Below are 23,324 nucleotides of genomic sequence, written 5' to 3' on the forward strand. Positions count from 1 at the left end.
CAGAGTGGCAGTAAACACAATGCTATATAGTGTGGCTGACCGAGCGGTGTACTACTATTTCCAGCAGCGACACAATGACTGGGGGGACCCTGGCTAGCGTGGCTGGAGCGCGAACTACCCTGCCTGCCTACCCAAAGCTAAACCCACAGACAAATGGCGGAAATATGACATGGTTCGGGTATTTATTTACCCGAACCACGTGACAGTTCGGCCAATCAGAGCGCGTTCGGGTCCGAACCACGTGACCCGTTCGGCCAATCACAGCGCTAGCCGAACGTTCGGGGAACGTTCGGCCATGCGCTCTTAGTTCGGCCATGTGGCCGAACGGTTTGGCCGAACACCATCAGGTGTTCGGCCGAACACCATCAGGTGTTCGGCCGAACTCGAACATCACCCGAACAGGGTGATGTTCTGCAGAACTTGAACAGTGGCGAACACTGTTCGCCCAACACTACTCATAAGTAGGTATGGTCAATGAGTTGATGCAAGGCAGTAGAAATTCTATATGCAAATGCATGCAGCTTAAACATGGACGATTTGAATCCCACCTCAGCTTCATTTGATTAGTCAGTTTTCAAACTGCCTGAATTAGTATACAAAATGTTTATAATCCTGCATCAATGCAACATCTGACATTCTCAAATTGTCAAAGTCATAAAGGATTATCCATGCCTATAAACTACATGCAGAGAACTTACACTAAAAGGGCACAACAAGCCATAGCAGTGACTTAGCAACATTCATATCTCCTCACTATAGTAGCCGTGGGTGAAAAAAAAACATTGCCACCTAAAATGTCATGATCTGCAAACAAAAGGTATGTGTGGATTTGCTTTGGTTAAGAAAACTCGCCCATATTTTTTGTTTGTACATTTCAGCTGCTGACTGATGAGGTGTATGTATATGTAAAATGCACCAAATATTGCTTTTTTTCCCACATAAAAAAATTAATAAAAATCTGACAGGTTTTTGAGTAGTACAACTCTTCATGGGGAATTCTTAGGGGTTTCTTTATTTTTAAAAGCACCTACTGAACAGCAGTTGGTCAGTCCAGCAGCAAAAATACTGTGCAACTAAGTAGTCAGGCTGGCTGTCATAGATTCTTTCCAGGGGGAGCTTTTGTAAAGCATAAAGGAAATACTGAGAATCCCCAAGAGAAGATGGATTAGTCTAAAACCTGTCAGATTTTACGGTCTACTGTAAGCGACAGGGACATAGGTAATTAAAATGCATTTTAATCTGGGAGAAATGTACTATTTACTACTCTAGAAGTATGTGTACACATGTAATTTAAATTTTACATTTTTTCACGATAGTGGTCCTTTAATTTACTGAGCTTTCTGACTTAAACCAGCCATACAGCTATATCAATGTTTGTGTTTGATCGACCTTTACACTGATTCTTAAATCAAATTGACTATAAATCCTATACACTTTTGTCTATTTGATCGGTTCAAAGTTATTAGGCTAAGAATTAAAACCCGCACACAGTAATTGGCTGTCATTTGAACGACTGTAGATCGATTTATGGTTTCAATATATTTATGTATTTAAAACATATTTGATCAATAATTTGGAAGAAAGCTACCCGTAATCACTGCCAGTGTCTGGCTTTGACCATTTTTTTCTCGATGGACATATTTTTTTTTTTAGCAAAAAATCTATTGCTTGACCAAACCTCAATAAATGTATGGCTAGGTTGATTCAAATAGCATGAGATGGAAAGCGTTGAGTTGAGAAAGATGAAGGGAAATGGCTACAAACAGAAATACAATTATAGGTGTAATGGTAGAACATGAACAGCAAAGACAATAATCATTAACATGCAGCAATGATGTAATCCGAACTACGGCTCATCCATTTGTCCCTCTCTGCAGACAGATCGCGGTGCTGATATAGAAGACAGGGGAAAGATTCTGATCTCATTAATGTACAATAGTCAGCAAGGAGGACTCATTGTTGGTGTTGTCCGCTGTGTTCACTTGGCAGCAATGGATGCTAATGGCTACTCTGACCCATTTGTTAAATTGTAAGTATAAATGTGTAAGTTTTTGGCAGGGCCCTCCCTCCTTGTGTGTCATACTTGATTGTACACTCAACTCACAAAATAATGTGAATAACGGGAACTTGTATTATTGGGACTTACTACTCCAGTGTATGATCTGGCATTGTGTGTCTTATTGCCAATTACCTGTATTTTGTTGTCTGTCTGTCACCCCCCATCTCATTAGCATTGTCTGTAACCTAATCTATTGTACAGCTCTGTGTATTATGTTGGTTCTATTTAAATCCAATAAATAATATGTTTCTGAGTTGAAAAAATGAACGAAAAGACAACATTACAGTATAGTAAAGCATACTAAGTGGCACGGGCTTTTTTTTTTTTTTTTAAAGAGAACCCGAGGTGGGTTTGAAGAATATTATCTGCATACAGAGGCTGGATCTGCCTATACAGCCCAGCCTCTGTTGCTATCCCAAACCCCCCTAAGGTCCCCCTGCACTCTGCAATTCCTCATAAATCACAGCCACGCTGCTGACAAACAGCTTGTCAGAGCTGGCTGTGTTTATCTCTCTAGTGTCAGTCTGCTGCTCTCCCCGCCTCCTGCAGAACTCCAGTCCCCGCCTGCATCCCTTCCCTCCCTGCTGATTGGAGGGAAAGGAGGGGGGCAGGGACCGGAGCTATGCAGGAGGTGGGGGAGCAGCTGAGACTGACACAACAGATGTAAACACAGCCTCACAGCATGGCTGTGATTTATGAGGGATTGCAGAGTGCAGGGGGACCTTAGTGAGGTTTGGGATAGCAACAGAGGCTGGGCTGTATAGGCAGATCCAGCCTCTGTATGCAGACAACATTCTTTAAACACACCTCGGGTTCTCTTTAACACTCACCCACCTCAGCACAGTCTCTGTTGGAGGACATGCTGTCTTATCAAACTGTCACCCCTTTGGAGGGAAAATCTTTCTTTGGGATCCAAACCTCACTTTCCCTCTGAAGAGAGGAAGAAAAGTCAGCTCAAACCAGTCCCTATAAAAGTCAGATTTTTATTTGAAAATGGCATACTGCACAGGCAAATCAGCTCACGCGTATCAGAGCCTCACACTCGCTCCTTAGTCATAGCTAACTAACTAGCTATGACTATGGAGCAAATGTGAGGTTCTGACAAGCGTGAGCTGATTTGCCTGTCAAGTATGCTATTTTTCAATGGCGTGGCTGCCTATGGTCCTGCTTCTGGTCAGTATGATGGTGTGGTGAGCAGCGGTCCTTCTTTTCTTTTTTTATCACTCTTCCTGCTGTTGTCAACTAAATGTCAACAGTATTGACCAGCGTGCCATTATTCTATATGCTGTGCCATACTAGAAATGCCCTCTGGTAGCCGTGTTAGCATAGAAACTGCTCATGTGACACAAGCCTACTATGGTTCAAATAACTCAGGAGCTGTGTGGGTACACACTTACAAATGTAGCCTAAGGCCCTGTTTACGCTTAAGCAGTTGGTACGTCTTTTTTTTAATCTTCTCCATAGCAGTACATTAAAAAAATATTTCAGTTAAAACACGTATAGTGTGAACTGTGCCATAGGAAAACATGGGCATTACTTTAAAAATCAGTTGTCCTTTCAGTTATAACTTAGAGCAACTGATTTAAAGTGTAAACGGGGCCTTAGGCCTACATCACATGGACATTTGAATGCACTGAGTTCACCAACTGTCAACTGATACCATTGAATTATCGGTCAACTGAAGGCAACTGAAGTGACCGCAAATCTGGATGAACTGTCAAGCAACAATATAAGAAAGTAGAGATGTAACTACTGGAAAGGCAGCCGCTGTAGTCTGGTGGTGGGGGGGGGGGGGGGGGGCTGGGGCTGTAGGTGCCCCACTCTAGACTTCCCTTGGGGGGAGCATGCAGATCAGCACAGGGCAACAGGTGCTGGCATAGCTGCTTGTATTAGCACACTGCAGTCCCTCTTCTCTCACCTCTCTTGCTCTCCTGGAGGCTGAACATAAGGGTGCTCCGTCACAGTTTTGCTTGGAGGCCCCATGATTTGTATTTACATCTTTGCATGAAAGATCATTGTTGCAACATTATCCAGTGTGTGTACATTGCTTTATCTCCCTCTGTGTCTCAGCTACTCGCACTCCCTCTAACTGTAACTTTCCTCCAGCAAATGTATGTCTGTTAAAGTGTACCTGAAGGGAAAAAAGTACCCCTAGGGGGTACTTACCTGGGGAGGGGGAAGCCTCTGGATCCTAAAGAGGCTTACTCCATCCTCCTCAACAGATGCGATCTGGTGCTGGGACCCCCAAAGATCCGCTGACAAAGGCTTGTCAGTGGTGCGCGGTAGCAGATTTCCGATGGGCTCTGGTGGAAATATCCAAATATCTGGTCCACTACTGCACAGGCGCGAGTGGACCCGATCGGGCTCGGCTGTTTCTGCCGGAGCCTGAGGGGAAAGCCGCTATTGCGCCTGAGCTGGCAGGCCTAATTAAACATTATTGTCTGCTTGTGCTCTGGGTGGTCAGCGCTGGATTGGGCTGGCGGAGGGAGATGGGGAAAGCTTCATTCGAATCCAGAGGCTGTCCTCTCCTGAGCTAAATATCCCCAGGGGCACTTTTTTCCCTACATGTTTACTTTAAAGGGACTCAGAGCTGAATCTATTAAAAAGTTTTATACATACCGCGGGCTTCCTCCAGCCCCATCCGCTCGGATTGCTCCCAGACCGCCCGCAGCTTCGGTACCGGGTCCTGTCATTTCTGTCAGTCGGAGCCAGTCTGATATAAGTGAAGTGCAATGTTTGCATATCTCTCCAGCAGCCGCTGGGGAGATACGTAGAGGGCGCACTTCTCCTACGTAGACTGGCTCCGACTGACAGGAGTGATGGGATCCGGTTCCCGAAGCTGCAGACAGAGGAGGACGGCGGTTTAGGAGCGATCCGAGCGGATGTGGCTGGAGGAAGCCCCAGGTATGTATAAAACTTTTTAATAGATTAATTCTGGTACACTTTAAGGTAGGCACCCATTATACACTGTTTTTAATAGATTAGACATTACATTAATCACAACTATTGAACCTAATAAAAATCTACTAAAAAAGGCGGCCTACCGCAATCAACAAATCAACGTTCAGTTGTTTTGGTGATGGAACAGTGATCGGAAAAAGCTGATCTGTTGGATACTGAGTGGGCTGGAGGGGCACACGAACCAGACTCCATAGCTTTGTGTTGCAGCTTGTGGCTATAGTGGGGAGAGTGATGTTAGATCAGATTTCTGCTGAGCAGCTGATCTTCTTGAGTGTGGCACTGTGATAAGGCGGTAATTGATCAATATCTGGTACATAAAGACATTTGCTATATAAATGCCTAAGCTTAAGCAGATGTTGGGCCCCTATATACTCTCTGGAGTCTATGAACATATTGTTCTTTCCCAGATATTCTCCTCCTACGTTCTTGAGAAGGTAAGATGTACAGCTACTTCACTGCACACAACAAGGTCTTTTAGTGTGAATCAAAAGTTTTTATCAGTATTTCCATACTTTAAAGTATGCCAAGCCAACGAAAGTTATGAAAACTGCCAACTGTTTATGATAAGTGTTCTCCTAATATGCCTTAAATATTTTTTTTTAAATGCATTTATAGGTTTCTGAAACCAGAAGGAGGCAAGAAAGCTAAGCAGAAGACTCAGATTAAGAAGAAAACCCTCAATCCAGAATTTAACGAGGTACAAATGTTATATTGGCATAAACTGTTTTTATGTCAGATTTAGAAGGGTCATATAAAAGTGGGATGCAACTCAAATTTCATCAATGAACTAAAGCATTGAATACAGCTTAAATCTAATAAGAAAAAAGTTTGAAATGGCTTCCAAGTTACTGGAAGGGTTAATAATTCAACTTTCACTTCACTGAGATGCTAATTGATAAGATTGCCTTTTCAGTCCAACATTATCAGATTGTGTTAAGCTTTTATTTGTAGCGTGAACAAAGTAGAAAAGCTTCTGCTGTATGCTCAGCAATTATTTAATTACTAGTCAATCAAATAATTTGTCCTACAAATGGCAGTGTTATCAGTTAGCTCCAGTGAAGTGTAAATATGTGCCGTTCAGTGACATATCAGTGTTTTGTTTTCTGATGTTTTTTTTTTTTTTTTTGCTGGGTTTAACCACTTCACCACTGAGGGGTTTTACCCCCTGACCACCAGAGCAATTTTCACCTTTCAGCGCTCCTTCCATTCATTCGTCTATAACTTTATCATTACTTATCGCAATGAAATGAACTATATCTTGTTTTTTCCGCCACCAATTAGGCTTTCTTTAGGTGGGACATTATGCCAAGAATTATTTTTTTCTAAATGTGTTTTAATGGGAAAATAGGAAAAATGTGGGGAAAAAAAAATTTATTTTTCAGTTTTTGGCCATTATAGTTTTTAAATAATGCATGCTACTGTAATTAAAACCCATGAAATTTATGTGCCCTTTTGTCCCGGTTATAAAACCGTTTAAATTATGTCCCTATCACAATGTTTGGCGCCAATATTTCATTTGGAAATAAAGGTGCATTTTTTTCAGTTTTGCGTCCATCCCTAATTACAAGCCCATAGTTTATAAAGTAACAGTGTTATACCCTCTTGACTTAAATATTTAAAAAGTTCAGTCCCTAAGGTAACTAATTATGTATTTTTTTTAATTGTAAATTTTTGAATTTTTTTTTAATTACAAAAAAAAAAAAAATGGGGAGTGTGGGAGGTAATGAGTTAATTTTTTGTGTAAAAGTCATTTATTTGTATGTGAAAAATGTGTAGGGTGTAGTTTACTATTTGGCCACAAGATGGCCACAGTAACTTTTTGCTTTATTGCGACCTCCAAGCCTCCTTCCGGAAGCTTGGAGGAAGAATAAGGAGGCTGGACACGTGAGTTTCTTCTCACAATGATCGCGCTGCCCATAGGAGAGCAGCGGGTCATTGTGGGGCTTAGATCAACGAACCGGAATGGATTTTCCCGTTCATTGATCTCCGGGCGAGCGGGCGGCGGCGGTTTTACTAGCGGCGGGCGGCGTGTTTACGAGCGGGAGCGCGGACAGCGTCGGGAACACGGAAAGTACGTGTTTCTCCGTCCCTGGTTTTTAAAGGATGGAAAAAGGGGCGGAGAAATACGTACGCGCGGGGGTAAAGTGGTTAATGTTTAAAGAGTCTCTGAAGCGAGTCAAAATCCATGTTTTTAACATTTATTAATGTTAAGCACTATAGCTAGTTCTAAACCGCCACATCCCCGCGGCAAAATGAGGGGTTTATACCCCCCAAATCCCCTTGTCTAATTGCGGGGAGCACTGTCTGATTGAGGCAGAGCTTAGGGCTGTAGCTCTGCCTCTTCGGGCGTCAATCCCCGCTGATCGCCATCTCTCCCCGCCCCTCTCAATCTTCCTTCACTGAAAGAAGCGGGGGAAAGGCGGAGATCCGCGGGCAGATTGACGCGAATGGAGGCAGAGCTGCAGCTCAAAGCTTTGCCTCCATGGGCAGCAAAATCTACGACCAAGAAAGTCGTGGATTTTGCCCTGTTATTTGGGGGGTATAAACCCCTCGTTTTGCCGCGGGGATGCAGCGTTTTAGCACTAGTTATAGTGCTTAACATAAATAAAAGTAAAAAATATGGATTTTGACTCGCTTCAGAGTCTCTTTAAAGGTACATACACACGTCTGATATTTCTGAACAACTTGTCGTTCAAACCAGTCGTTTGAACGACAGTTGGATAGCAGCAGTTTTGACAGATCCACTCAGCAGATCCGTGAACTAACTGTCGTTCAAACGTCTGTACATGTGTACAAACAACTTGTTGTTTGAAAGTCTATTACTTTGACACTAATAGACATTCAAACAACAAGTTGTTTGATCCGTCTTTTGATCTGGTCCATTGTTCTATCCAGTCCATTGACCAGTCAAGCGACATTTAAATTAGCTGTAATTGGCATTTAAACAGTGACCGCTCCAGGAATTTTTTGGGGGGTGCTATGCAGGTGCTGGATAATTTTGCAGGGGGGCTAAGAATCCAAAAAAAATTAGGGGTGTGGCCCAAAAAGAGGGCGTGGTCAACAAAATAGGATGTGGCCATCAAAAGAGGGGCGTGGTAAAGTGCTGGAGTATATTCCAGTGCTATATAAATACATAATGATATGGTAGGATATAAGAGTATGGTCGGATTAGATTGTGAGCTCTTCCGAGAACCTGACTATGTACTCTGTAAAGTGCTTGATAAGATGTTACTGCTATATAAATAGTATGGACATTACACTGACAGGATTAGAGTGTGAGCTCCTCTGAGGACACAGTGACATGATTATGTACTCTGTAAATGTGTCCCAGAACAGCAGGTATAATGCCTGGCACAAACGGTGATATTTTCTTGCAGATGTACTGTCTCTTTGCTTATTTCCACCATGTCCAATCAGATTTGCAATTGATTTTCCCTTGACTTCCATGCAAAAATCGATTGCAAATCACATTGGACATGTTGGAAATTATTGATCTTAAAGTAAATCTGACTCTCAGTGCTGCACCAGTAACTATAAATCCACTCCAGTCTCCAGGCACTGCAGTCCATCTAGGGGGCAGTCTGTGTGTCTCTCTCTGGCTGGTGGGTCAGGTCGGGAGGTGTGTGTGTAGGCTCTGGCCTGGCCGCTGGCGCCATTTTGACTGCACAGTCAGATCTGTCTGTGCAATCAAAATGTCGCCAGCGGCCAGGCCAGAGCCTACACACCCTGTCCGGCCCATCCCGATTCCCACAGCTCAGCTACCCCACACAGTAAACAGAGGCAGGCAGGCACTGTCTGGCAGCCAGGCCCAGTGGGCCGGGCTGGCCCTGTGTGGCCCATGTAGCGGCAGCCGGGCGGCAGGCAGGCAAAGACCCCAGCCCAGTCCCCAGACCCCGGGCGGGACCCAACCCCCCCGCCTGATGCCCGCGCTGAACTGGCTGGGGGAACTCGGAGTCGGGACAGAGTGACTCACAACAACAACAATCCTCCAACCAGCTCGTCTCAGCTCGGCACTTGTCTCTGCTCTCGTCTCCGCCCTCACCACGCCAGCACACACGGTGTGCTCAGTTTTATGCTGCCTGGCCGAGCAAGCAAGGACAGCACGTGAGTGCCATGGAGACGGGGCTGGGGCCTGGGCTACAGGGATAGTGACTGGGAGTCAGGGCTGGGCCGGCTCAAATTAAAGCAACAAAGCGGTGACAGCTGCTGCTACGCAATAAAAAAAAAAATTAAAATCAGCACCTGTTTTTTTAGGGGGTGCTAATAGGGTGCTTGGACAAATTTATGGGGTGCTTCAGCACCCAATAGCACCCCCCTGGCGTGCCCCTGCATTTCAAACGTTTTGTCATCTGTGTGTACAAGGAGTCTGAACGTCTTTTTGTTTGATTGACAATCGGGCATAAAATCAGACGTGTGTATGCACTTACAACGATATGTGTTATCTTCAATTTCATACCACTTTAAGAAAAGGAACCAGAAATTGTCCCTAGAGTAAACACGGGCAATGTACCTGAACATATGACCACAAACAATATAATAAATACTTACAATCAGTGAAACTGCATAAGTAAGTTACCAGCAGCACCAGAGATTGCAGGAGGGGTAGGCGGAGCTGAGAGTAATGTGAAGTAAAAACATCCATTTCATAAAAGCACCAATGTATTATTATTTTTATAAATTAAATTATTTGTATATAGAGAAGATTCTGCATGTTTACAAGTGGTGAGTTATAATCCAGCTTGAGAAGTGCCATTAAATAAGAACCTAAATGATTATCCTGGGATTTTTAGTTCACAAATTCTGGCTGCAGTGATTTTCTTGGTTGTCTTCAAGGCAGAAACAATTTCCCTGGTCTCATGGCCTCTCATTGGTCCAAACCTGTAGTCAGTTGGGCTATATTATGTCATATTCTATGATGGGAAGATTATATTTTAAAACTGATAACCTGTATGATCCCTGATGGTGACTGTATTGGAGTCGGGCCTCTTCCTTCTTTACAACTCTAAAGATGGCCACACACAATATTATAAAAAAGATAGGATTTTCTAGCAATTAGAAAAAAAAGTTTTTTCATTTATTTGACCGAGAAATACAATTGAATTTTTTGTAAAACTTGATTGGAAGTTGTGGAAATTTCTATACAAATTTTTAGGAATTGGAATGGTGTAGAATCGACTTTCAGTTCCTTGATTTTTAGACCCAAGCAGGTCAGAGTTTTCAATCATTTTTTTTTCTTATTAAATTGGTTAGATTTTTCACGTTACAGTCAATCAGAAAAATGGATTGCAATTTTGGAATTGAAAATATATATACAAAATTGTATCATGGTGGGCATCCCTTAAAAAGATTATGCACTGAGTTATTCTCATATCATACATCTTATACAAAATATTGTGTAAAAAGAAGTTGTTATACAGTTCAGGTGAGAAATGGATCAGATGGGAATAACACATGAAGAAAGCTTTAGTGTAGCTGGACCTATGAGTCAAGCTAGTGCTCTAACTTGCATCAGTGTGTGTGCGTTTTTTGCTCATCCTGCCTTTCAAGAACTGAACTGTAAAATTGACCACACAGTGAGAGGTTCTTGGAGCTGAGCCTCTTCTATACAAGTTGCCTGGCTTTCATGCTGACCCAGATGTCTCAGTGGTCTGACTCGCACACCTAACAATCACACAATTAGTTTGGGCAGGAAAATTTGAGCAAGACCACCAACTTGCACACTTGTTCAGGGTGAGTGACTTAAAGGGATACTGTAGGGGGGTCGGGGGAAAATGAGTTGAACTTACCCAGGGCCTCTAATGCCCCCCCCCCCCCGCAGACATCCTGTACCCACGGAGCCACTCACCGATGCTCCGGCCCCGCCTTCGGTTCACTTCTGGAATTTCAGACTTTAAAGTCTGAAAACCACTGCGCCTGCGCAGCTGCATCCTCGCTCCCGCTGATGTCACCAGGAGAGTATTGCACAAGCCCAGTATGGTCTTTGGTCTGCGCAGTATGCTCCTGGTGCCATCAGCGGGAGCGTGGACACGGCAATGCAGGCGCAGTGGTTTTCTGACTTTAAAGTCAGAAATTCCAGAAGTGAACTGGAGGCGGGGCCGGAGCATCGGTGAGTGGCTGCGCGGGCACAGGATGTCTCGGGGGGAGGGGGGGCATTAGAAGCCCCGGGTAACTTCAACTCATTTTACCCCGACCCCCCTACAGTATCCCTTTAAAATATCAAAGTGCTGGGCCAATAAAACGCACTTCCTGTTGAAAATGATTAGTCCAATTTTAAGCTGCATACAATATTCATGAAATCTGCATGCCTGTCAAAATTATTTGCTTTTCATGGACCATCTTCACTGCTTAGATTGTTTGTGGAATGGCCTTATAGTTCTTGCTTTCTGTCTCCACATCGATCTATTGCTTTTTATATATACTTTAATGCTCAGCAGCGGAGTGATATATTAGGTTTATTGTGTATGCAGGCCTAAGATTTCAGCTCAAAGATTACCGGTATATCACCTGAGACACTGAGAAATATAATAAACTTTTAAGAGTTTGTCAGCATCTTCCTGTAGAATTAAAGGGAACCATAACTGTAAAAAAAAAAAAAAAAAGAGTTTTACTTACCTGGGGCATCTACCAGCCCCCTGCAGCCATCCTGTGCCCTTGCAGTCACTCATGGCTCCTCTGGTGCCCCGCTGCCAGCTAGTTTTGTTTTTGCCGACTGGGAGTTGGCCGGCCGCCATGTGTATGGTTTTACGCAATCCTGCTGGTGCAGGTAGCTATTGCAGACATCAACAAGTACATTTTTACGCGTTATGGGTATAATGCGTAAAATGTCATGTCTGCAATAGCTACCTGCACCAGCAGGAATGCGTAAAAACGTACGCATGGCGGCAGGCCAACTCCCAGTCGGCAAAAACGAAACTAGCTGGCAGCGGGGTACCAGAGGAGCGATGAGTGACTGCGAGGGCACAGGATGGCTGCAGGAGGCTGGTAGAATCCCCAGGTAAGTAAAACACATTAATTTTTTTTACAGTTAATATTCCCTTTAAGTATCCAGTGGTTGTGAACATGAGGATCTGCCTTAAGAATATTCAGCACCAAATCGTGCATATGGAAAGAAATCTGCAGCCATCTAGTGGATAGTTTTGTTACTACCGGTATATGAGCTGTATGATTTGGCATGCACTGTATTTAGCCTTAGTTTAAACTGATTTCAAACAGATGTTAAAAGGAGGGAGTGTTTTGTTTGCTTCATTTTTACCCACTTTTTATGAACTATAGAACATATAATGTAACTGTATTAGAATTCAAGTCTTTTTTTTCTAGTACTCTTCATATCCATTTTTTTTTATTACAGGAGTTCTTTTTTGACGTAAAGCACAGCGATCTAGCGAAAAAGCAACTGGACATATCAGTATGGGATTATGATATTGGAAAATCCAATGATTATATAGGTAGGTTTTCCCTGTGTATGTTGGGCTAATGCACAGATGTTTTGAAGTCGTTGTATTATTACTTATTATAACATACTGATAAGTTGGCAGCTGGAGGCAGCACCAAGTCATAAATATTTTGGTCTCATGAATTTCCCTGATATCTCACAAACCCTTATTTTTTTGTTTTGTAAATGCATTCAAGAAGTTAACATGAACCAATGCCCAAATGTGTATGGATCAATACCCCCACCTGAAGTCTTGTACACACGCTGGATGGGTCTCGGCCAACTGTCCGCCTCTGTCTCTAGCATGTGAACAGTGGCCCCCCATACATCTTGATGTGTCAGCAAGTGATCACTGGAGGATCATCTTAGCGTAGTGCAAGCTGAGGACACTGTTCTCCTGCTCATGCCTTGTAGGCAAGCAACATGTCTTTATAGAACTTAGCCCTAAACTGTTTTATGTATGAGCTTATGTTGTACATTATGCCCACCCATTTAAGGTGATCCCACTTCCAACTGTCTACATCTCAAATAATCAAATTTTAGTGACATGAGTAATGGGTAATTATCTTCAGTAAGAGTGATTGAGCTGTAACCCAGGGGTTTGTGTGTGGGAGTATGTTATGCTTAATGTACACCTCCAGTGCTACCAGTGGGAGTGAGGGGAAAGAGAAGGTACTGGTCAACCTACAGCAATAGTGAGTGAGGAGTCTGCCAGCTTCAGGAATATGCACTAGTAGATCTCTTGCCCCAAGAGGTCCATCAAGCCTCCTAAAACAAAGAGCACTTGACAAAGGATGACAGGCCCAAAACGTTGTGCTGGTTTTGTATGTTGTACACCTCATTTATGAATCAATAAAAGACGTTGGATATATATCTGCTAAGGGTCGAGTCCTGTATGGGCACTTCGGTATGTTTGGTCAACCTACAGCCCCAGGTGCAAGAGAGAAGCCCAGAATTTTGCATTGTGTGGTGGGCCCAAAATGGCCTTGAAGTGAACATCATATAGGGTGCAAATTTTCTTATGGATTCCCGTGGCAACCTTTAAAGTGAATCCGAAGTGAGTGTTATATGGAGGCTGCCATATTTATTTGCTTTTAAGCAATACCAGTTGCCTGGCTGCCCTGCTGATCCTCTGCCTCTAATACTTTCAGCCATAGACCCTGAACAAGCATATAGCGGATCAGATGTTTCTGACAATATTATCGGAACTGACAAGATTAGCTGCATGCTTGTTTCTGGTGTACTTCAGACACTACTGCAGCCAAATAGATCAGAAGGGCTGCCAGGCAACTGGTATTGTTCAAAAGGAAGCGAATATGGCAGCCTCCATATCACTCTCACATTGGGTTCACTTTAATTTGCAAGACAGCCCTGTAAAAATGAAAGTTAAAAGCAGATCAAACATTTCAGGGAAACCAGTAACTTTCACATACCCAGAGGAAGAAAAAACAGGGTTCAAATTTTCTTTACTGTATAAAGTGAGATTCTTTGCTCCTAAAATGCGTCCCAGAGCAAAATCCTGATTTATGCTTGGGTCACAATATATACCTGGCGTCTAGTGAGCCCTCTTCCATACAGCATACCCAGTGTCCCCTCTCTCTCCCATAATACATTTCCCTGCTGTCTGGTGGCTGTGCCTGCCCTCCCTTCCCGCATTATCTTGCAGTGTACTGGCAGCAGAGGCAGTGGAAAAGCATCTTACCCAATCCAGGGCCAGACAAGCTACCATTCTTGGTCTTCCTTCACGTCGGATTCATCTTCTAGTGTTTTCTGACTATGTCTGTTCCTGGATCAGGTAAGATGCTTTCCCACTGCCTCCACTGCCAGTACACTCTGAAAGGGAATGCGGGGAGGGAGGACAAATGACCATTAGACACCAGGGAAACCTGCTATAGGCGAGGGAGGGGACACCAGGTACACTGTATGGGAAAGAGAAGGGGAACCATTACACAGCAGGTACACTGTATGGGAGAGAGAGGGGGGACCACTAGACACCATATCAAATGGGAGCAGAACTCCACCAAAATACAGAAGAAAGCTCAGCAGAGGTTATTCTTCTTGTGCCAACTTAAGAAATTTGGTATGCCATGAGAGCTGCTGGCTAGCTTTTATGCTGCTACCATTGAATCCCTCCTCTGCTGCTCCGTCATCATCTGGTATGCAGGTGCAACCACCAGGGACAAGTACAAACTCCAAAGAGTAATTAGTGCTGCGGAAAAGACTCCACACTCCTCCACACTGCAAGAATGAAGAAGAGGGTCACCAGGATCTCGCAAACCCCTCCCACATGGGCAGTCACTTCTTTGAGCTTCTTACACTGGGCCCACTTTACAAAACCATCCCCTCCAAAACCACTAGGGGCAGGAGCACATTATTCCCATAGGCAGTCCTCCAACTAAACTCCTGCCAGGTCCTGTAGCACTCTAGCCCCTAGTCAGCAATAGTTCCTTTGCCGCTTGCAGTTGCCGTTCCCTTGCTGAACTTAAGGACACTCTTGTCCAGTACTGCTCCACTCCCTAGTCATTTAGAGTTTTCAGTGATTGTCTCCCATACCCCAATGTATGCTTCTATGGGAAGGGGACCACTAGACACCAGGTATGCTGTATGGGGAAGGGAGGGGAGACCACTGAACATCAGGTATGCTGTAGCGTGTAGAGAGGGGTGGACCATTTAACGCCAGGTAATGCTGTATGGGGAAAGGGGGACCACTAGACATTAGTTACACTGTTTGGAGGAAGGAGGGGGGACTTCTAGACACTGGGTATGCTGTATGGGGGAGGGAGGACCACTAGATACCAGGTAACTACATAGGGGAGGTAGAGGTGGCAGCTAGACACCAGGTAAACTGTATGAAGGAGGAAGGGGGAAAACACTGGACACCAGATATGCTGTAAGGTTAGAGGGACCATTAGGTACCAAGTATGCATTATAGGGGGTGGACAGGTAGGCTATGATATGGGAGGTGGGGTGTGGACAATTCAATTTTAGGTAATGCAATATGGGCGAGCACTGTACACAGGTATGCTTAACATCAGGTAATCATGTATGGGAGGTGGCCCACTAGACCACCAGAGAAGCAAAATGGGGATTTAAAAAGTAGCAACCTGGGTTTCTGCCTAGTAGAATGGAATGCAACTGTTACTGTCTTAATTCCACAGTTACATGGGCTTTAACCTCTTGAGGACCGCAGTGCTAAACCCCCCCTAGTGACCAGGCCATTTTTAGTAAAATAGACCACTGCAGCTTTAAGGCCATGCTGCAGGGCCGCACAACACAGCACATAAGTGATCCCCCCCCCTTTTCTCCCCACTAACAGAGCTCTCTGTTGGTGGGGTCTGATCGGTCCCCCATGTTCATTTTTGTTTACACAAATATTTTTATTATAGTTTTTTTTAATAAAAAATGTCTCTTTAAATATTTTCCCTCCCTCCCCACAGCCGGCCAATCATGGCGATCGGCTGTCATAGGCTTCTGCCTAGGAGAGCCGATCGCTCGGCTGTCCCCAGTACAGCGCTGCTGCCGATCGCAGCGCTGTACATGTAAATAGACGGCGATCACGCCGTCTAACAGTCTCCCGAGCAGCCATTGCCGCTCGGAGACTGAAGGCGGGCGGAGCTCTGCCCCCAAGCAGGAGATGCGCGCGCAGCCTGCGCGCGATCTCCTGCATTAGCTGGCCCCAGGACTTTACGTCAATCGGTGTTAGGCGGTCCTGGGGCTGCCGCCGCGGCCACGTCCATCGGCGTGACGCGGTCCTGTAGAGGTAAAGAGCAAAGGTAGGATTGGGGCACTAGAGTCTCATGCTTGATTCTGGGCAGGGTCCATCTGCATATTCTCATATTTGAGTGGGTTTCTTCCCACAACCCCAAAACATACCAGTAGCTTTAATGGCTTCCCATAACACTGGCCATAAGTGGTAGTAAGGACGTTAGATTGTGAGCATTGCTGAGGGAATGGTCTGATGTACTCTGTAACCTGCAGTGAAAAGGTGTCATTCCTATATACATTTATAAAATAACAGTAATATAAAAAGCAGTAAGATTCTCTGCAGTGCTAGATTCCTGCAAGCATCTCTTGTTTCTCCTGTTTTGTGTAGAGTGCACATTTTATTTACCTCTGCATACAGGCTCCATGTTGCCTATAGTAGTGTCTTCTCGTTCTGTTTTTCTATATCATTAAAGCGGAATATAACCCTGCATTTCAACTTTGCTCTAAAACATTATTTACAGCATACTATATGCAAAAAGCATTTTTTTTTTACTAGACCAGCATTGGAAGGGTTAAACACAGAGGTTTAAAGTTCCGTGGAGAGATATGCAGAAGTTCAGATTGTTACATTCTATTTAGTTATATGTATCTATTGATAAATGTTACACACTCTTTGGCTGTCCTCCAGCTCCTTCTCAGTCAGAGAGAGTGAGTCACATTCAACACTTAGATACATTTATGTAAACAAAATGTATCTATGTCAGCTTCGGATGCGTCTTCAGAAATCTCCAGGAACTTTAAAGCTCTGTGTAACCCTTCCAATGCTGGTCTAGTAAAAAAAAAATGCTGGTTGCATATAATATACTGTAAATAATGTTTTAGAGCAAATTTGAAATGCAGGGTTATATTCCGCTTTAAGACGTTGTTTGCCCAGCATGGAGTTAAAAATGCAGCCCTGATTTATTTTCATTCATTCATATTTCTGGATATGGGGCTTGCCTCATTTTAACATATAAATGTATTCATATACGTTTATGATATCTCTGGTGCATCCTTATCCTCCTGAAAGGAATCCTGCTGTGAGAAGAATATGCAGGCTGCCATCTGTATTCTGTTTAGAAATTGCTGCCGTTCTCATCTTCTGCTAGTGCTATGTGGAGCATAGGACCAAAACAAGTCAGAATCAGAATCAGAATCAGTTTTATTTCGCCAAGTACAGCAAGAGCCATAATCGGAATTATTTGTGGTACACATGGCATAGACAGATACAACAGCACATACAATTTGAAATGCAGTAATCAGATATACAGAGGAGGCAGCGACGGGGACCAGCTGTCGACCCGGCAATTATGAGTGCAGGCCGGACTGGGGAAAGTCAGAGTTCAGTGACCGAACGGCCTGGGGAAAGAAGGTGTTCTTCCGCCTGGTGGTTTTGGATGGTATAGTCCTGAAGCGGCGGCCCAACGGGAGGAGCCTGAAGTAGTGGCTGCCAGGGTGAGAGGGGTCACGGGAGATCATGGTGGCCCTCTTACTCAATCTAGCGGAGTGGAGGAGATCAAGAGGTGGAAGAGGAGACCCGATGATTCTCTCTGCATCAGCTATGACCCTCTGCAGTTTATGTTTATCACTGGCCGATGCACCCGCGTACCAAACAATGACTGAGGAGCAGAGGATGGATTCTATGGTGGCGGTATAGAAGCTGGCCAGCAGCTCCCGTGGCATGCCAAATCTCTTCAGTTGGCGCAGGAAGAACAGCCTCTGTTGGGATTTCTTTTGAATTTTAGTGGTGTTCTGCCCCCATTTCAGATTATTGGTGAGAGTCGTGCCGAGGAACCGAACCGATGACACTATAGAAACTTCTGTTCCTCCAATGAGGACAGGCGAGGGGGGGGGAGGGTTCCTCCTGAAGTCTACAACTAGTTCAACAGTCTTTGCTGTGTTGAGAACTAGGTTGTTCTCCCTGCACCAATTGCATATTCTCTCGACCTCGCTCCGGTATTCATGCTCTCCGTTGCTTCCAATTAGGCCAATAATGGTGGTGTCATCCGCAAATTTGATGACCTTCACAGAGTCAGCGGATGAGATACAGTCGTTGGTATAAAGGGAGAACAGTAGAGGTGACAGAACACAGCCTTGTGGAGCCCCAGTATTGGTGGTTCGAATGCTGGAGTAATAGTTGCCGAGCTTCACCTGTTGTGTTCTATTTGTCAGGAAGTCCTTGATCCATGCTCGGAGAGTGGGATCAACTCCGAGCTGTGTCAGATTGGTGATCAGGATGTCAGGGCAGATCGTGTTGAACGCTGAGCTAAAGTCTAGGAACAGGATCCTGGCATAGGAGGCCGGCCAGTCTAAGTGCTCAGTGATGTGTGCCACGCTGACATTGATGGCATCCTCCACGGATCTGTTTGCCCTATATGCAAATTGGAGCGGGTCTAAAAGGGCGTCTGTGGACCTCTTCAGGTGGGCAAGGACCAGCCGCTCGAGGAGCTTCATGATGTTAGAGGTTAGGGCCACTGGGCGGAAGTTATTGTGCTCGGAACTGCCTGTTTTTTTTGGGACTGGTACAATTATGGACCTCTTGAAACAGGAGGGGACTGTACCATCAGATAATGACTGCTTAAACAAGGAGGTGAGCACAGGGGCTAGCTGATCGGCGCAGGTTCGCAGGCAGACAGACGACACTCCGTCCGGGCCGGAAGATTTCCTGGGATTCAGCTTCCGGAGGTGCCGGAGTACCTCGGATTCCCGAACAGCGCTAGGAGCCAGGGCGCCGAGTACGTCAGAGGTCGATGTGGATTTGCCTACGGGCTGGTTGGAATGTTGCTCGAACCTGCAGTAGAACTCATTGAGCTCCTCCGCCAGTCGAGGGCTCGGGGTCGCCGTTTGGGATGTTGGTTTGAAGTTTGTGGCTGCTCTCAGGCCCTTCCATACTTCCCGTGTGTTGGTGGACTGGAGGCAGAGCCCCAGCTTCTCAGCGTAGGCCCTCTTTGCCGATCGCAGTTCTCTTTTCAGGGCGAGCCTAGCTTCTCTGAATTCCTCTAAGGAGCCAGACCTGTGCGCCTCCTCTTTGCGTTTCCGAAGTCGGCGAAGCCTGTCGTTGAACCAGGGCTTGTTGTTGGGGTAGACCCTGAAGGACTTGGACGGGATACACGCTTCTTCGCAGAAGGTGATGTAGGAGGAGATGTTCTCGGCCCATTCATCAAGGGTAGGTGCCTCCAGAGCCGTCCAGTCGGTGGTTTCAAAGCAAGCTTGGAGCTGCAGTTTGGCGTCTGCAGTCCATTTTTTGACGGTTTTGGTGATGGGCTTTGAAGTCTCTAGGAGCCTCCTGTAGGAGGGGATCAGGTGTACTGTGTTGTGGTCAGAGTTTCCCAGGGGGGCTCCTTGGGTGGCTTTGTAGGCGTTCTTGTGAACCGTGTAGCAGTGATCCAGGGTGTTACCGCTCCTGGTAGGGCAGGTGATGTGCTGCTTGTAGAGGGGCCTCACGTGCCGAAGGTTCGCCTTATTGAAGTCGCCCAAGATGATGAACAGGGCCTCTGGGAGGGCTGTTTCCCACCGCGAGATACAGTCACTGAGTACATGCAGGGCGGACTTGGAGCATGCATCGGGTGGAATATAGACCCCAACGAGGACAAGGGAAGAGAATTCCCTCGGAGAGTACCGGGGCCTGCAGTTTATGGCAAGGAGCTCAACGTCTGGGGTGCAGGCCTTGTGGAGAGTGGTGGTGTTGGAGCACCAGGAGGTGTTTATGTAAAAGCAGATTCCGCCGCCTCTCGTTTTCCCAGAGAGGGCTGCATCACGGTCTGCTCTTAGGAGGTTGTAGTCTGGTACCTGTAGGGAGTCGTCGGGGATGCTTTCGCACAGCCAGGTCTCGGTAAAACAGAGAACAGGGGTGTTCTTGCTGATCTGGGGTTTGCTGTCGAGAAGGAGAAGCAGCTCGTCCAGTTTGTTGGGGAGCGAGCAGACGTCTGCTAGGAGCGAGCAGACGTAAACCAAAAAAAAAAAACCCTCTGCAGTCTTATGCCACTAGCTGGGTTTAAATTGGATAGCAATGCCAGTCTACATATTGCTGTCTGTATAGATTCCTTTGAAATAGGAGCTTTCATCATCAGCAGGTTAGATGTGAGAAAGAGGAGGGAAACACTCATATTACATTCACAAAGAGATCTCCTGCATAACTCCATTAAAATAACCCCCTTTACAGCGTACATCTTACTGCTCAGTGCACCAACGACTTGAGAATGAAGATTTAGCTCTCCCATGCACATTGCATAGCCAAAAAAATAGATTCTGTTGTTGACTTTTGAAATGCATACGTATAAAATGTACATTTTTCCTAGAGTAAAATGCAGCATACATTCCTTTTTTCTTATGTTTCTGTCACTTACAGGATATAGTTAAAAAAACAAATGGATCTGACAGATTTTGAACTAGTCCATCTCCTCTTGGAAGATTCTCAGTATTACTAATTATTTACAAAAGCACTCCCTGGAAAGGGTCTCTGTCTGCCAGCTTCCCTACTCGTTTGCACACTATTTTAGCAGTTGGACTGGGCAACTACATTTCAGGAAATTCTTTTGTAAATAAAGAAATAACTGAGAATTCCCCATGAGGAGATGGACTAGTGCAAAACCTGACAGTCTAACAGATTTTTTTACCAGGTACTATAAGTGATGGCTACACAGTAAAAAAGTGATTTGTGGTGGATCTTACTCTCGTAAAACTGTACATTTATATGTATGAATTTTAAATTTTACATGTTTTTGCTACACTTTAAGGATAAAGACAATACATTTGTGAAAGGTTCCATAGCTGCAGAATTCCTGGGATATTTGCAGTACATTTATGAGAGGTCTATAGTAGTATCCATTTCTGACCACCTGCTGCAAATGCAGGTACATGGCAAAGAAGCCGATCCTTTGCCTGTTATGCTCTCTGAGTTAAACTATGCACACATGTAGACAGCACCTATAACACTAATTGCTGATTGTGGGTGACAGACTGCTAGGTCTACAAGTATCTCCTGTTGGTCTTTTATTTTGAAATATTTTAAAGCATTTACATTTATGCTGAACGAAAAAAATAATCTGCAGACCAAAGGTGCACACACAAACGCACACTATGTCACTCCCAGGGATCGTGACTTGAGCCCTTGGGTTGCAGTTTGGAACCGAGTGCTGTACAGACATGTCACAGGTCTTTGTTGCTATGGAGGGAGCAGTAGGAGCAATAGCACTGCACAAGACAGAACAGCTTTGAGTAGGATGCGTAAAGAGCAAAACAAAGCCCTCTAGATGATCCAGCATTCCATGCAGTCGTGTGTGTATGAGTCTTAAAGAAACCCTGTAAACCAAAAAAAAAAAACCCTCTGGGAGATGCTTATCTCAGGAGGGGGAAACCTCAGGGTCTCTCAATGAGGCTTTCCCATCCTCTGTAGCTTGGGGGAATCCAGTGCTGGCACCCCCGAAAACCTGCGCGGCCAATATTTACCTACCGCGATCTAGCACAGGTGCAGCAGAGACTCTTCGTTCAGGCTAAGGTGGAAATAGACGAACCCGAGAGTATCCACTCTACTGTGCAGGCGTAAAGGATTCGCGCCTGCGCCCATAGAGTGGATATGATCGGGCTCAGCTAATTCCTCCTTAGCCCGAACAAAGAGCTGCTTCTGTGCCTGCGCTGGATCGTGGTAGGTAAATATTTACCTCGCAGCTGTTCGGAGGGTTGCAGGGCTGGATTGCAAGGACACCGGAGGACGGGGGAAGCCTCGTTAAGATCCAGAGGCATCCCCCTCCCGAGGCAAGTATCCCCCAGATTTTTTTAGTTTTTTTTTAGGTTTTTGTTAAAGAATACTGTAGGGGGGTCGGGGGATAAATGAGTTGAACTTACCCGTGGCTTGTAATGGTCCCCCGCAGACATCCTGTGCCCGCGCAGCCACTCACCGATGCTCCGGCCCCGCCTCTGGCTCACTTCTGGAATTTCCGACTTTAAAGTCAGAAAACCCCTGCACCTGCGTTGCCGTGTCCTCGTTCCCGCTGATGTCACCAGGAGTGTATAGCACAAGCCCAGTATGGTCTGTGCCTGCGCAGTACGCTCCTGGTGACATCAGGGGAAGCGAGGACACGGCAACGCAGGCGCAGGGGTTTTCTGACTTTAAAGTCAGAAATTACATAAGTGAACCGGAGGCGGGGCCGGAGCATCGGTGAGCGGCTGCGCGGGCACAGGATGCCTGCGGGGGACCATTAGAAGCCCCGGGTAAGTTCAACTCATTTTCCCCCGACCCCCCTACAGTATCCCTTTAAAGAGAATCTGTATTGTTAAAATCGCTCAAAAGTAAACATACCAGTGCGTTAGGGGACATCTCCTATTACCCTCTGTCACAATTTCGCCGCTCCTCGCCGCATTAAAAGTGGTTAAAAACAGTTTTAAAAAGTTTGTTTGTAAACAAACAAAATGGCCACCAAAACAGGAAGTAGGTTGATGTACAGTATGTCCACACATAGAAAAATACATCCATACACAAGCAGGCTGTATACAGCATTCCTTTTGAATCTCAAGAGATCATTTGTGTGTTTCTTTCCCCCATGCACTGAAGTTTCAGGCTGCTCTTTTCTTCCTGCAAACAGCTTTGCCCTTGTTTGTAATTCCTCAGTATGTGAAAGCCCAGCCAGCTCAGAGGACGATTTATCCAGCTTGTAAAAGATAGAAAAGAGAGAAGAGAGAAGGCGCTCTAATCTAAATAACACACAGGCAGTGTGCAGAGAGGGGCCTGGAAGGGTGAGTTCATAGCAGAACCACAACACTGAAGAACTTGGCAGCCTTCCAGACACAGGCCGACAAGTCTGACAGGGGAAAGATACATTGATTTATTACAGAGACAGTGATAGTATAAAGTGCTGCAGTTAGCCAGAACACATTAGAATAGCTTTTGGAACTTGTAGGATGATAAAAAACAGGATGCAATTTTTGTTACGGAGTCTCTTTAATTTTGGTCATTTAATATATATCTGCATTATAGTTGTTTTACCATTGCTCCTGAAAAGAGGTGCATGTAAATACCACAACCTCCAAACTGCCTATTTATATACACAAGGGTTATCTGGAAAGTAATTTAACCAATTAAGGAAACATTGCATTTATCTTATCTTATATACACTGTATCTTCTAATTATT

The 23,324-nt window shown here is 45.0% G+C and overlaps 1 protein-coding gene across 3 annotated transcripts in view; it reads left to right on the plus strand.

Moving 5' to 3' along the window:
- The window catches only part of RPH3A (rabphilin 3A), a 521,629-nt gene that overhangs the window by 494,330 nt on the left and 3,975 nt on the right, over positions 1-23,324 (plus strand). For all 3 annotated transcript variants that reach the window (XM_068245917.1, XM_068245908.1, XM_068245925.1), the window contains 3 exons: positions 1,878-2,029; positions 5,636-5,717; positions 12,369-12,465. In XM_068245917.1, coding sequence (XP_068102018.1) covers positions 1,878-2,029; positions 5,636-5,717; positions 12,369-12,465 — 331 coding nt within the window. The remainder of the gene's footprint in view (positions 1-1,877; positions 2,030-5,635; positions 5,718-12,368; positions 12,466-23,324) is intronic.

Source organism: Hyperolius riggenbachi, chromosome 1 (assembly GCF_040937935.1).
Source record: "Hyperolius riggenbachi isolate aHypRig1 chromosome 1, aHypRig1.pri, whole genome shotgun sequence".
In the NCBI taxonomy this organism is placed as follows: Eukaryota; Metazoa; Chordata; class Amphibia; order Anura; family Hyperoliidae; genus Hyperolius; species Hyperolius riggenbachi.